Source organism: Diceros bicornis, chromosome 28 (assembly GCF_020826845.1).
Source record: "Diceros bicornis minor isolate mBicDic1 chromosome 28, mDicBic1.mat.cur, whole genome shotgun sequence".
Taxonomy (NCBI): Eukaryota; Metazoa; Chordata; class Mammalia; order Perissodactyla; family Rhinocerotidae; genus Diceros; species Diceros bicornis.
The window spans coordinates 20,194,116-20,208,587 of NC_080767.1; the positions used below are offsets into that span (position 1 = coordinate 20,194,116).

A 14,472-nucleotide genomic window follows, 5' to 3' on the forward strand; every position below is an offset into this window, starting at 1 on the left:
GCATATTCTAAGAAAAGCAGAAAGGTCAGCATGACTGGAACAGAGTAACGTTAGATAGGTAGGCAGGGACCAGATCATGTTGGATCTTGTAAGACTTGCTAAGAACTTTGGATTTTATTCTATGTGCAACAGGATACCATTGGTGGGTTATAACAGAGACATTTCATGATCTGATTTGTGTCTTTTTTAAAAACATCACAGGCAAACTCTTAGAAGAAAATACAGGAGTTAATCCTTGTGACTTTGAATTAGGTGAAGCATTCTTAGATACGACACCAAAAGCACAAATGACAAAAGAAAATATAGATAAATTAGACTTCATCAAAGTTAAGAAGTTTTGTGCTTCAAAGGATATCATCAAGAAAGTAAAAAGATAATTCAAAGGAGAAAATATTTGCAAATCACTTATCTGATAAGGGACTTGTATCTAAAATATATAAAGAGCTCTTAAAACTCAATAATAAAAAGACTCATAAACCAATTAAAAAATGGGCAAAGGACTTGAATAGACATTTCTCCAAAGGAGATATACTAAAAATATACAATAATTACATGAAAAGATGCTCAACATCATTAGCCATTAGGGAAATGCAAATCAAAACTACAATGAGATACAATGAGCCACTCACTAGGATGGCTATAATCAAAAAGACAAAGGATAACAAGCATTGGCAAATATATGAAGAAATTGTAACCTTCATACACCGCTGGTGGGAATGTAAAATGGTACAGCTGCTTGGAAGACAGTCTGGGAATTCCTCAAACAGTTAAAAACAGTTAAACATACTCCTAGATAGAGAAATGAAATCATATGCCTACACAAAAACTTGTACATAAATGTTTATAGTGGTATTACTCAAAATAGCCAAAAAGTGGAAACAACCCAAATGTCCATTAGCTGATGAATGGATAAATAAAATGTGGTATGTCCATATAAAGGAATATTATTTGGCCATAAAAAATGAAGTACACGGGCCGGTCCGGTGGCGCAAGCAGTTAATTGTGTGTGCTCTGCTGCGGCAGCCCAGGGTTTGCCGGTTCGGATCCTGGGTGCGCACCAACGCACTGCTTGTTAAGCCATGCTGTGGCAGCGTCCCATATAAAGTAGAGGAAGATGGGTACAGATGTTAGCCCAGGGCCAGTCTTCCTCAGCAAAAAGAGGAGGATTGGCAGATGTTAGCTCAGGGCTGATCTTCCTCACACACACACAAAAAATGAAGTACTGATACATGCTATAACATAGATGAACCTGGAAAACATTATGCTGAGTGAAAGAAGCCAATCACAAAATATCGTGCATTGAATGATTCCATTTATATGAAACGTCCAGAATAGGCAATTATAGAGAGGCAGAAAGTAATCAGTGATTGCCTGTTGAGGGGAAGGGAGAAAAGAAAAGGAGTGACTGCTAATGGATACAGGATTTCTTTTTGTGTTGACGAAAATGCTCTAAAATTGAGTGTGATGATTGTACAACTCCATGAATATACTAAAAACTATTGGACTTGGATATTTTAAATGGGTGAATTATATGGATATTAATTTATCTCAATAAAGCTGCTATTTTACAAAATATATACAAAACAATGTTTTATATATATAAACAAAACAAAAGAATATAGGGTTTGAAGTCAGACAGACCAAGGTTTGAGGGGTTGAATCCTAGCTCCAACTATCGATTAGCTGCATGACTGTGGGCAAGTTACTTAAGCTCACTGAGTCTTAGTTTCTCATATACAATATTGGGATAGTAATACCCATTTGACATAGTTGTTATGAGGTATACAGGAAATAAATATATGTGCACTGTCCTGCATTCAACTGCATTCATCTGAATACAGTAAGCCACAAGAGGAATAGGAAATACCGTCATATGTTCTTCCTCTTGCTCAATTTGGCCATGTGCTCTGTCTTAGAAGCCAGGAAGTTTATTGCATGGTTCTCCCTGATCTTTTTGCATTTTGCCCTTGTCTCCATAATCCAATAGCCTGAACCCCTCCTTTTGCCTATCCATCAAACTATCTTCATTTTTTTTAAGTCCTATATTTACTCTAATATGTATTTATTTGTTAGGAATTTAACATGCCTTTTTACCAATGCTGGTGGTTTTTAAAATTAGAGTAATTATTATTTTTATTAATGTTCTGCTGCAAGTTGCATAGCTTTGACTACAAAAGCTAATTTTGCTATATGCTCTTATTTTTAGTGTGCAATTTTGTAGAACATAAGGTTTTTCAGGAACACATGGCAGAAAATGCCCATATATGTTAAAACACAGGATACTAACAAATTAGTAAGAGTAAAAGAAGTGAGGCCTTAGAATCAATATTAGGAAACAACAAAAATAGGAACAAGCAACAAAGAGACGTGAGAAAGAGAGGAAAAACAAGATATAGGAAATCTAGGTAGTGCTAATGATCAGAATGTTTACTCTAAAATTCCATTAGGTAACAAAAATAAAGTAGCTCCTGAATTAATTAAGATTAAATTTTAACATGGGAAATCTCTGTACCTTCTGCTCAGTTTTGCTGTGAACTGAAAACCGCTCTAAAAAACAGTCTTTAAAAATTAAATTTTACTCCATGAGACAAAATGGAAATTAATAACAGCTTAAATAAGCACAAAAAATCTGGAGGTTAGAAGTTTCTGGTCAGTAAGGCAGTTCCACAATTTGTCAGGGACTGGGGCTTCTTTTCTTTCACTCTGCCACTCTTAGATTTAGTTCTTGTCAGTATAGTCCAACTTAGTTGCTGGAACCAGTCATGACATCTGTATTCCAGCATCAGGAAAGAGAAAAGCGAACAGGAAAAACCTTCCTTTTAAGGACATTCCCTAGAAACGCATAAGCCTTTTTTGCCTCTATCCCATTGAGAAGAACTTGGTCACATGGCTATGTTGGGCTTACAGGGAAGCTGAGAAATGTGTATTTTATTCTGGGTGGTGCCACCTTCTTTGCCATGGACTCTATCTTAGTACTGCAAAATGAACAGAAGGTCAGACATCATGAGATGTCCATTCCTTCAGGGTCTCTCATTTCTCTCATGTATGAATCTTTGGTTTGAGCTAAACTAGCCTGATGATTGCCTTCATTGCGTACTTATTGTGTATTCCTGCCTCTGTGCCTTCAGACCTGTCATTTCCTTTGCCTGAAATGTTTTCTCTCAAGTTAGTTTCTCCCTCAAGGCCCAGCTCAAGCTCAAGTCCTACTTCTTTGTGAAGCTAAGCTGATCTCTCCTGATTATAAACACACAGCCCTACCAATTCAACTCATTGAGTGAAAAGAGATCATCTTGTATCTTGTTACTCAAAGTAGCTCTTGGACTAGGAGCATATTAGAAACGCAGAAGCTCACACCCCAACACAGAGCAATTGAATCTTCAGGATCTCCTTTTTTTTCTTAATTTTTTTTCTCCCCAAAGACCCAGTACATAGTTGTATATCCTAGTTGTAGGTCCTTCTAGTTCTTCTCTGTGGGATGCCAACTCAGCATGGCTTGATGAGCAGTGTGTAGGTCCACACCCAGGATCTGAACCAGTGAACCCCAGGCCGCCGAAGCAGAGCAGGCGAACTTAACTGCTAGGCCACCAGGCTGGCTCCCAGAATCTCCATTTTTAATAAGATCCTCAGGTGATTCATATGTACATACATTAAAGTTTGAGAAGCACTGATCCATCATTATAGTGATAAAGAAAGCAAGGGTCAGAGAGATAAAATGACTAGTCAAGTAGTTGGTACTTGACTCTTCAAATCAAAACTTGAAATCCACATCTTTTAATTCGTAGTGCAGAGCTCTTTTCACTACACCTTTCTGCTTCCTCACTGCTCAGGAGTTTGGTCACGTGATAGATAATGTGTATTGGCCTTACGCCTTGTGATAGACCTTAAGTTGGTCATTTTTTATTATCTTAATTCTTACGTGGTTAATTTTTTTTATGTTTATATATTATCTTTCTAACCTGCCTTTTAAATTCCAGGATGACAGAAACGGTATATTGGACTTCTCTATATTCAGAGTCTGGACACATTTAAATTGGTTATTTGTTTCTTTCAAGTGCAACTAAGGAAAACTTAAATTACTAAAACTTGGAAATGTGAATAATAATTCGATCCTTCCTGGGTCTGATTAGCACTCTTTGCGGGAAGTGAAGTAACAGAGTAAATTATTTACATTTGCACTGAAATCTCTAATTTACATCTACATTAACAATGTAGAATGCGTTAGATGGTCTTCCTCATATTATGCTCTGTTCCTATCTCTGTCATTGTACTTCCCACACTGTATTGTAATTATTTATTTATAAATCTCTATTCTCTAATTTCCTGAGTTCTTTAAGAGTAAAGACTGTGTCTTATTCACTTTTTTATCCTGTTTCTAGCACACAGGATGGTATCCAATAAATACTGATGAATGACTAATAAATAATGTTTTGTGGGGCCAGCCCTGTGGCACAGTGGTTAAGTGCACGCGCTCTGCTTCAGCGGCCCAGGGTTCGCGGGTTCGGATCCTGGGCGCACACCGATACACCGCTTGTCAAGCCATGCTGTGGCAGCGTCCCATGTAAAGTGGAGGAAGATGGGCACAGATGTTAGCCCAGGGCCAATCTTCCTCAGCAAAAAAAAAAAAAAGAGAGAGGAGGATTGGCATCAGATGTTAGCTCAGGGCTGGTCTTCCTAACAAAAAATAAAAATAGAATAAATAAATAATGTTTTGACAAAATATGTCAGAAAATAGCCTTAAATCTGCATTTATACTGCAGGAAAAAAAGACTGATTTTAATATAAAAGACTTTCTACAGACACTTTTTACAGAAAGCTTACTTATTGATGAAAAGCATAATAACATATCTGCTTTATTTCTGTGTCTTTTGCAATACAAATGCATAGAGAGCAGTTAATATGTAATAAATGAGGGAAGGATAAAATGAGGATGTAAATCACTTCTATTAACTTCTCCTTTGTGGTTCAGATTAGGGCTTTTTCTTCAGAAAAAGAAGAAAATCTGTGAGGATGCAAAGGAAGGGATCTTCTCTCTTTAGGTGTCTGGAAGAACTTACCGTTTATCTTTCAAATGTAAAGGGGAAATTTGAGGTTAAGGACACATACTTCTCAAGGAAATCCTCCATAAAGAGACTTGCTTTCCATTGATCCACGACTGAGATATCTGTCATTCCCCCAAACGGAACAGCTGAGACTAGAAAGGAGAATGGTAAACATAAGCTTCTAGAATTTTCTTTCACACTTAATTCAAGGAAGCCAAACATTCACCTTTTACATTATGGTGTTATCTTTATTTGTTCACAAATGTAATTTGTTTCAAAGTAATACCAGATTCCAAATCATTAATTAATCACTCTCCTTATTACAAACCCCTTACAAAAAACCCTCAACTACAGTCAGAACAACATCACTTGAACATACCATCCTCATTTTTACAGCCTCTCTTTTGCTTATGCAGCACTACCACCCCAGATAGCCTGTTCAACAGCTCATGTTATTCCTCATAAAGTCTTTATTAATCATTCTAGCTACTCTGATATTTCCCTTAAAGGGCCATAATATTGTCAGTAGCACTCACTCTGGTACTTAATGATACACAGTCATATTTAAAAATTTTTATGTATCTATAGCTTGTCTCCCAAATTAAGACCCTTGGTTCCTTAAGGAGAGAGACCATGTCACATATTAGTGTCAGAAGAAGCAACTGAGTGAAGCAAGAGTCAAAGGACCTCTATTCTACCACCAGTGTTACTTCTTACTCATTTTGTTACCTTGAACAAACCACTTAACATCTGAGTCTGTGCCTCATTAAAAAAATATGAAAGTTTAGTCATTAATAGTACAGGTTCTGGAATCACCCTGCCTGGATTTTATTTTATTTTATTTTTGTGAGGAAGACTAGCCCTGAGCTAATATCCGATGCCAATCCTCCTCTTTTTTTTTTTGCTGAGGAAGATCAGCCCTGAGCTAACACCTGTGCCCATCTTCCTCTACTTTATGTGGGACGCTTCCACAGTATGGCTTGACAAGAGGTGCGTCAGTGCGTGCCCGGGATCTGAACCTGCAAACCCCGGGCAGCTGAAGCAGAGCACGCGCACCTAACCACTTGCGCCACCAGGCTGGCCCCCTGCCTGGATTTTAATATTTGTACTGCTGCTTATTAACTGTGTGACCTTGGGTAAATCTCTTAACCTCTTTCCTCATCTACAAATGAGGAATAATAATAGCCTTTTCATAGTGTTGTTATAAAAACACTTGTGTTACATGTGATGAGACATGTAAATTGCTTAGAACAGTGCCTGACATACTGTACATACCCAATAAATTTTGGCTGTCATTATTATTATAAAAAAGAAGAAAAAGAAAGGAAATAGGAAGAAATGATAAACTCAATTTTTTCCCTTCTGCACTTTTGGAGAAGTAGTTTAATGAAAGCTATTCTTTATTTTATTTTCAACCTGATTGAGATCTTCAATCCATTGATCTTTCCATTTTTACAATATCCTCCCTTATGTCTTCACTTCCTTACAGAGTTTAGTTTCCATGGCCAGTCCCATAACCAAGCCCTTACAAAGACTCTTGATTTCCTGGCCTCTCTTTCCCTTTTACTAACTTAGGAAAACCACTACTTTCCACTTTGTGTATGTATACCAGAACAGCTGAAAATTATGAGAAAAAAAGTCACCCAGCCATGCTGAATGAACTCATTTCAAATTATGATCATAGATTTCAATGGGCATCCAATATTGACAGATGATAATAGAACACCTTCCTAATAAGATTGGCCTTCTCACTCTTCAAGACAACTATTCGACACATTCCTCCCTCAAGTTTTCATCCCCCTACCCACTTTCAGTCTGTGGCCCTGCCTTCACATAGAAAATTGATATAAACAGAGAACTACCTCATCTTCCACCACCAGTTCTACCAACCCACTGGCATAAGTACCTACAAACCCTGCCTTCCTATCTATAACAATGGAGGAACTATCCTGGCTCTCATCTAATACCAACTCCTCCAATGGTGTTCTTGACACTATCCCCTTTTACTAAATTATCCTTTCTTTCCTACATCATCATTTTCTCTCTTTTTACCAAGATCATTTCCATTGGCAAACAAATATTTTACAACCTTTTTCCTTATCACACATATTAAAAAAAAAAATCACACATCTAAAAAAAAGAAAACAAAAACAACTCTCTTTACCCACTTCTCCTTTCAGCTAGTGCTCCTTTTTTTATTTTCCTTCATAGCCAAATTCTTCAAAAGAGTTGTCTATATTCACTATCTCACATCCCCACTTCCCATTCTCTCCTCAAAGTACTCCAATCAGGCTTTCATACCAAATATTACAGTGAAACCACTCTTACCAAGGTCATCAATGACCTACATTTAGTCAAGCTAATGGTCAACTCACTATCCTCATCTTAGCTGACCCTTTAACAGGGACCAACGCTTTTGACTACTTCCTCCTTCTTGAAACACTTTCTTCTTTAGAATTCTACACCACCACGCTCATCTAGTTTTCCTTTATCACTTTTCTTCTTAGCTGGTTCCTCCTTCTATATCAGCCTTTTAACTGTTGGAGTGTTCCAGGGCTCTGTCCTAGGCTCTCTGCTCTATCTATACTCATGCTATCTGTATAGGACTTTATCCAGTTCCATGCATTTATGTGCAATCTACATATCGATGACTCCAATTTGAAACTCCGGCTGTGCTCAAGATTAATACAGCAGTCCTTCCTTATCTTCGGTTTCACTTTCAGCGGTTTTAGTCATCTATGGTCAACCATGGTCCAAAAATATTAAATGAAAAATTCCAGACATGAACAATTCCTAAGTTTTACATTGCCTGCCATTCTGAGTAGCATGATGAAGTCTCAAGCCATCCCACTCTATCCTGCCCAGGACAGGAATCATCCCTTTGTCCAGTGCATCCGACTGTATTTACCTGCCCCTTAGTCACTTAGTAGCTGTCTGGGTTATCAGATCTACTGTTGTGGTATCACAGTCCTCGCGTTCAAGTAATCCTTATTTTACTTAATAATGGCCTCAAAGTGCAAGAGTAGTGATGCTGGCAATTCAGATATGCCAAAGAGAAGCTGTCAAGTGCTTCCTTTAAGTAAAAAGGTGAAAGCCTTATATCTTTCAGAAACTGTCTACTTCTCAGATCTCCCCTTTTTCATTAACCAGTCACAATAGCCTAATTTTCTGGTCCTTACACACATGAAGTGTATTCCTGAGTCAGGAAATTTGCATTTGCTTGAAAGGCTTCTCCTCCATTTCTTTTTATGGTTGCTGCCTTCTCATTACTCAGACCTCAACTCATATGTCCACCTCTTCACTGCACTCCCTACTCCTGAAATTTCATATCACATTACATTACTGTGTCTTCTCTGTACATTTATCAATACAGGATATTAATCTATATACTTAATGTTTTTATTGCTGCATCCTCCTTACCAGTCTGAAAACCCACTGAGGGCAGGGACTATTTCTATGTCTTTTTTTTTTTTTTTTTTTTTAATTTGTTCCCGCAAAGCCCCGGTAGATAGTTGTATGTCATAGCTGCACATCCTTCTAGTTGCTGAACGTGGGACGCGGCCTCAGCATGGCCAGAGAAGCAGTGCATCCGTGCGTGCCTGGGATCCGAACCGGGGCCCCAGCAGCGGAGCGCGCACACTCATCCACTAAGCCATGGGGCCAGCCCGTCTATGTCTTATTAGTAACTGTCATTAGCACCTGTAACAGTGCCTGGTACATAACACACGTTAAATATATGTTGTTAACTGACTTGACTCCCTCCATGGAGACTACCTCTTTCTTAAGTTCATGACACGATAAAAGCAAAAGATGATATTTTGTACATATACATTTAAAAAGAGTTTTATATTCAGTGTATCATTACAACTTAAAGTAGCCCTCCTACAGTGGAGCAAGATCCTATTATAATACAACAAATATTTACAATATTAGAATATTTTAAGACTTCACCATCTACATATCTTTTATTTGTTCTATCCATATTTACTGTAAGCTTTCCAATTTATTTTGTCACCTAAATTCTGTCATAAAAATATTAATTTGTAAACTTCTTTGAATTCTGATATGAATAAATGCAATGCATTTTTATTTAATGAGAAAAGCACTGCATTTTCTTAATAATTTACTGTGCTAAACTCTGAAATAATTTTTAAAATAGATTTTTTAGAAATAAAAATAAAACATACCTCTTGTCCATGGCCTCCTAAATTTATCATCAATAACTCCTGCTTGGTAATTTCCATCCTGATATAAACATGACGGGATTCGAAGCAATAAAGCATCTCTACAAAACTTCTTTCTAATTACATTCTATGTAAGAAAGTAAGATTATAAAATCTTTTAATATATTTATCAGATTTAACATTTATCTATCAATATTTAGAATATTAAAATTCTCTATTCTTTTAAATTTATATTATTTTTATTTAAAGGTAATACATGCACATTACAAAATACCAAATAACACAGAATGACATAAGTGAGAAAGTCAAGGTCCCTAGTAATGTCAGTAATAATTTGGTGTATTTTCCTTCAGACATTTTTTTCTAGGTAAAGCTAAAATGTGTGTGTGTATGACAAAAAATGACATCACATTTATACACCATTTGGCAATGTGCTTTTTTTCACATAACAGTATAATATGGCTATCTTAACTTTTGTTTTCTATGTCTTTGCATTATTTCACTTATGGTACCAGCAAATATGTTTCTAATTAAAAAAAAAATCTAATAAATAAAATTGTTTCTTTGAAAAGATGTTAAGTCAGTTAAGGAAACATAAATCAAAGTTCTTTATAATTTGGATCTGCCTTTATTTTCAGTTTTATCTCCTGTACTCTCTAATACTAACTGTTCTCTTTAAATAGACTAGTCTCCTCACTACCCCCTTAACATTTAGCCATCACTTCCTCATCAACACTGTAATCTACAATGTGTCTTTGAAAAATGCCCTGCTACTCTTCTCTAGCTATCAAAATCCTATTCACCTCTCAAGGCCCATCTTAAGCAGTATCTCCTCTATGAAGCTTCTCCCCAATGACTCTCAACTTTCCACAGAATTCATTATTCTATGTATTTGGACAAATGATAGTTTCTTGCATTATTTCCCAAGTTTTATGTTTGCTGAAGGTGTTTTAACATATTAAATAAGAGATCCTCATTATCCAAGAATAAACGGTACAGAGAAAAGAACAGCTAAAGTAATTTATATAAAATGAGGACAAAAGGTTAATAATAAAAAGGAAAAAAAGCTTGATTGGTACTTTATCTAAACAAATGAAATAAAGTTATAAAAATTAAAATTTATATCTAACAAAATTTCATTTACAATTGCTCTTTGTCATAATTTCCACAAACTGTATTATATGATAATATGCATGATATTGGTCATTATGTCACCTTTAATCATAAAGAAGATATTTTTAGAAATATTTGAGGATTTGATAAAATTTTCCCAAGGCATCTCTAACTCCTTTGATATTCAAACCTTTCTCTTCCTCTTGTCTGTTAACTGATCTAATTTTGCAAGATCTTCATTTGATAATATCTTTACCTGCTGAGTGGATCTTCAACACGGTTTTCATAAACTTGACAAAATCCTACATCTTTTACAAGATTTGCCATTGATTAGTATCATATTTGTACTGTATCATGGGGTGAGGTACACCAGCAAGAAACTAAGATACCATGGGCAAGGATAAAAGTTCGAGGATGTTTGAGTGTAGACTAATTTTGCAAATGGCCAATATATTCATAAATATATTGATGTAACAATGACTTCTGATTCTCTTCTATGTATGTTATAATGACACATTTGCTTCCCTCAGTTATGAGGGAATAATAAAACCTGAAGATGCCTATGTGTCTTTCTTATTTCCTGTAAAATGTAACACAGTTTTAGTTACAATGGAGTAATTTTTTTTTCCCGGTAGATGGGGTCAAGGTTATAAAGAAAATCAAAATTCAACTTGTCAGTTAAGATCATAAGAACAATGAACTGTTGTATGACAACTACTCTGACTAATTTCTTAACAATGTGCTGGCTTGAATCTCAGCTTTGTACAAGTTATTTAACTTCTCTAGACATCAGTTTCCTAACCTGTAAAATTGTAAAACCTGTGTAATAATACTATCTACCTCATGGGGTAGTTATGATGACCAAATGACAATCCATCAAAAGAGCAAATGATCAAATGATATAATCCATCAAAAGAACAAATTATCCGGCCCGTGGTAAGGGGCCAATACATGCTGTTAGTGTTATTTTATCACAAGGATTCTGGAATTGATTTTTCCCCACTCCTTTCAAGAAATATCACTCAAGATTGTTCATTAGGGCCGGCCCCGTGGCTTAGCGGTTAAGTGCACACGCTCCGCTGCTGGTGGCCCGGGTTCGGATCCCGGGCATGCACAGTCGTACCACTTCTCTGGCGATGCTGAGGCCGCATCCCACATACAGCAACTAGAAGGATGTGCGACTATGACATACAACTATCTACTGGGACTTTGGGGGAATAAATAAATAAATAAAATTATAAACATCAAAAAAAAAATATTGTTCATTAAAAAAGCCCAAACTTGCCAAGAGTTTCCATTTTTTCTGCTGACAGTTTCAAATTCATGTTATATTGTCAATAATTTCTTTCCAAAAGTGGCATTTTTAAGGTATATTAAAAATAGGAAGTAATTTTAAATGAATTTCAAAGTAATTAGACTAATGATTAGTCTAAAGACTACTGCAAAATTATCATAATCATATAGTGAATGCAGATGACACTTTTTATATCATAATTCTCAGTAAATAGGCAGTGATCCAGTAACACTCTACCTCATATAAATAGTCTATTGCACAATATTTGAATGTTGAAAACATATCTTCTTTCTTTGAAAGCAGTACAAATTTCAACATCTGGAAATATAAAAAATTAAAAGTTTTGGTAAAATAGCAAAGCCAGGAGCAGAAAACCACTCTTAATCACCAAACTTTGGCTCATCCATTTAAAGAAAGGCTCTAAATGATAAAAAATTAACTACAAAAATAACACTTATTACTATGATTTAAATCTAATATAAAAAATAATATAAGTGATATAAAATTGTTCATAAATTTTTCATATTGTTTAATCCATACAACTTCTAGTTGGTGGATTAAATATATTTAATGTGATCATTTTGCTGCAAAAGAGGCTGGAGTTCACCAACCTGGTAGAGTGCTTTTCTCAGGATAACCATATTTCTTAAGTGGTCTTGAAATCAAATAACCAAGGGCAAAACTGTGCTGAAGCACTGGAGCAGGATTTGGGAAATTCCACTCTCGCACTTAGAAAATAAAAAGCCTGAGGCAACTATGGCATATTACTCCTAGGTCATTATTGGTAAATCAACAAATTCATCTAATGAAGCAATAAGTAAAATTGAGAACGCTGAATGAGTCCAAGGTGGTTCTCATTGATGTGAGAACCACAGGAATTACAGCTTAGAAAAATTACTGGAGGACAGAGTCCAGTTTATCAGATAGTTCTTAGCATTTTAATCAGTCATTTAAAATGTCTTTTAATCAGTCATTTAAAATAATTAAAAAATAAAAATTGTATATATTTAAGGTGTACATATATACAGTGGCATATTATTCTCGAGATTAAGACCACACACAGGTGAGCGTGAATCTTCGGGCCGGCTTCCCATCTCCTCCCACCAGCCTAAGGCCTCAGATTCCTCCCCTTTCTCACTCCCTGGCATAGAACCACACTTTAACCGCGTAAAATCGCAGAGGAGGCGAAGTTCATCTATTTTCTCACATTGCTTCAGCTATACCACTTCTCGTTAGTGGACTGAAGTCCCACTGGCCTTTCCGTGTCCTTCTTGCCCTCTATTCTCGCCTAATCAGGTTAGGTGAGCGCTGGTTCTGGGGTCTTGTCCCCACAGGGCCACATCAGCTGCGCCTCACAAATCTCTTTTCCAGAGATTTCAGAGTCCCCACTCTAGCCTCAGCCGGATCCTTTCTTCCCCTCAGTCCAAAAACACATTCCCTCCCACCTCTCTCCAGCCTCTCAGGGTAAAGTCAAAGGTAAAATCGCCTCCTACCGGTCTTCGCTGGAGAAAGTTCCCGCCCACTGGACATGTGACCTCTGACCCTGGGCTCAGCGCTTCCATTGGCCAGTCGGGCCAGGCACCTCCCCTTGCCCCGCCCCTTGAGCTCCCGGCACTTCCGCCCGCGGTTGCGCGCGGCCTGGGGTGCCCAGACTTCTGAGGGCCAGAGGGCGGGACTGTCAGCGCCGAGGTCCTCGCGGGTGAGCACAACCTTCGCCGTGCAGGGTGGAGGGTGACGGTGGAGAGGGTGACGGGAAGCCGCCAGGACGTGGTGTGAAAGGTCGGGAAGCCCAGGCAAAGGAGTGTGGGTTTCTTTGGTGGTGGCAGCTCCAGTGTTATTAGCTAATCCTGGCCAAGCGCGACAGGGCCAGAGGGAGGACAGAGGCAGAAGCGTTCCAGAGGTAAAATTGAGAAGATTTAGCAACCGAACAGCTTCAGGGAAAGAGGAAAGCAAAAGGGAGGGCGCAAACATGACTCAGGTGTCTGGCTGGGTGTTGGCCATGCCTTGATGGCGGAAGAACATTTGAGGAAGGGCCAGAAGATTAATTAGAATTGGGATGTGTGGATTGTCTACCTTGATTGATAGCCACCTCCTCGCACGCTCATTTAGGAATCACTAGACCTACCTGATAAAGAAGAAGAATTGTCTTTTCTCTATATTTCTTAATACCCGTCTTCCTTTCCATGACATAGCTTGGCATTAAATTCCTTCCCAGAAGATTGCAAGAAGTAACATGCATTTATTTATTTAACTAACACATGGGTGCCTTTCAAGTTAATTATTAATGAAATACTAATTAAGAAACGTCAGTGGATAAGCCACATTATTTTCTTAAGTTACCTACTTCATTCTGTTTTGTACAGGTTTGTGCAGTTTGCTTCAGCAATATGGATTTAATGTTTGGCAATAATCAGTTATAAGGATGTTCATCTGGCATTGGGGTACATTAATTATTCTGCATTCTTGGATGTATACCTGTTATTAAAACCAATTAAGTAATTTTGTAAAAATTACAAAAGTAACACATAGTTATACTCATTGTAACCAGTAAAAAACCATTCAAAGATGAATACAGAAAAAAGTAACCTCCATTACCACCTCGACTCCCAAGTTACTGCTGTTGACAATCAAGGGTGTGTCTTTCCACGCCTTCCTGCATGTTCATCCAAATTTATGTGAACATGCATACACAAAATAGGTTGGCCAATTATATAAAAATGGGTAACTTACTTTCCTCACCAAACAATACTTTATGAACAATCTTCCAGATCAAGATATATAGATTTAACTCATTTTTTAACAGCTGAATAATATTTCATAGTGAGAGTATGCCATAGTTTAT

At 37.1% G+C, this 14,472-nt stretch overlaps 1 protein-coding gene across 1 annotated transcript in view; it reads right to left on the reverse strand.

Moving 5' to 3' along the window:
• SHOC1 (shortage in chiasmata 1) overlaps positions 1-11,946 on the reverse strand; it is a 78,024-nt gene extending 66,078 nt beyond the window's left edge. Inside the window, exons 1-3 of the mRNA XM_058523773.1 lie at positions 11,868-11,946; positions 9,227-9,350; positions 5,104-5,191 (exon numbers count right to left, since the gene is read on the reverse strand). Of these exons, the coding sequence (XP_058379756.1) occupies positions 5,104-5,191; positions 9,227-9,350; positions 11,868-11,912 (257 nt within the window). The 5' untranslated portion in view covers positions 11,913-11,946. The remainder of the gene's footprint in view (positions 1-5,103; positions 5,192-9,226; positions 9,351-11,867) is intronic.
• Positions 11,947-14,472: the final 2,526 nt, after the last annotated feature.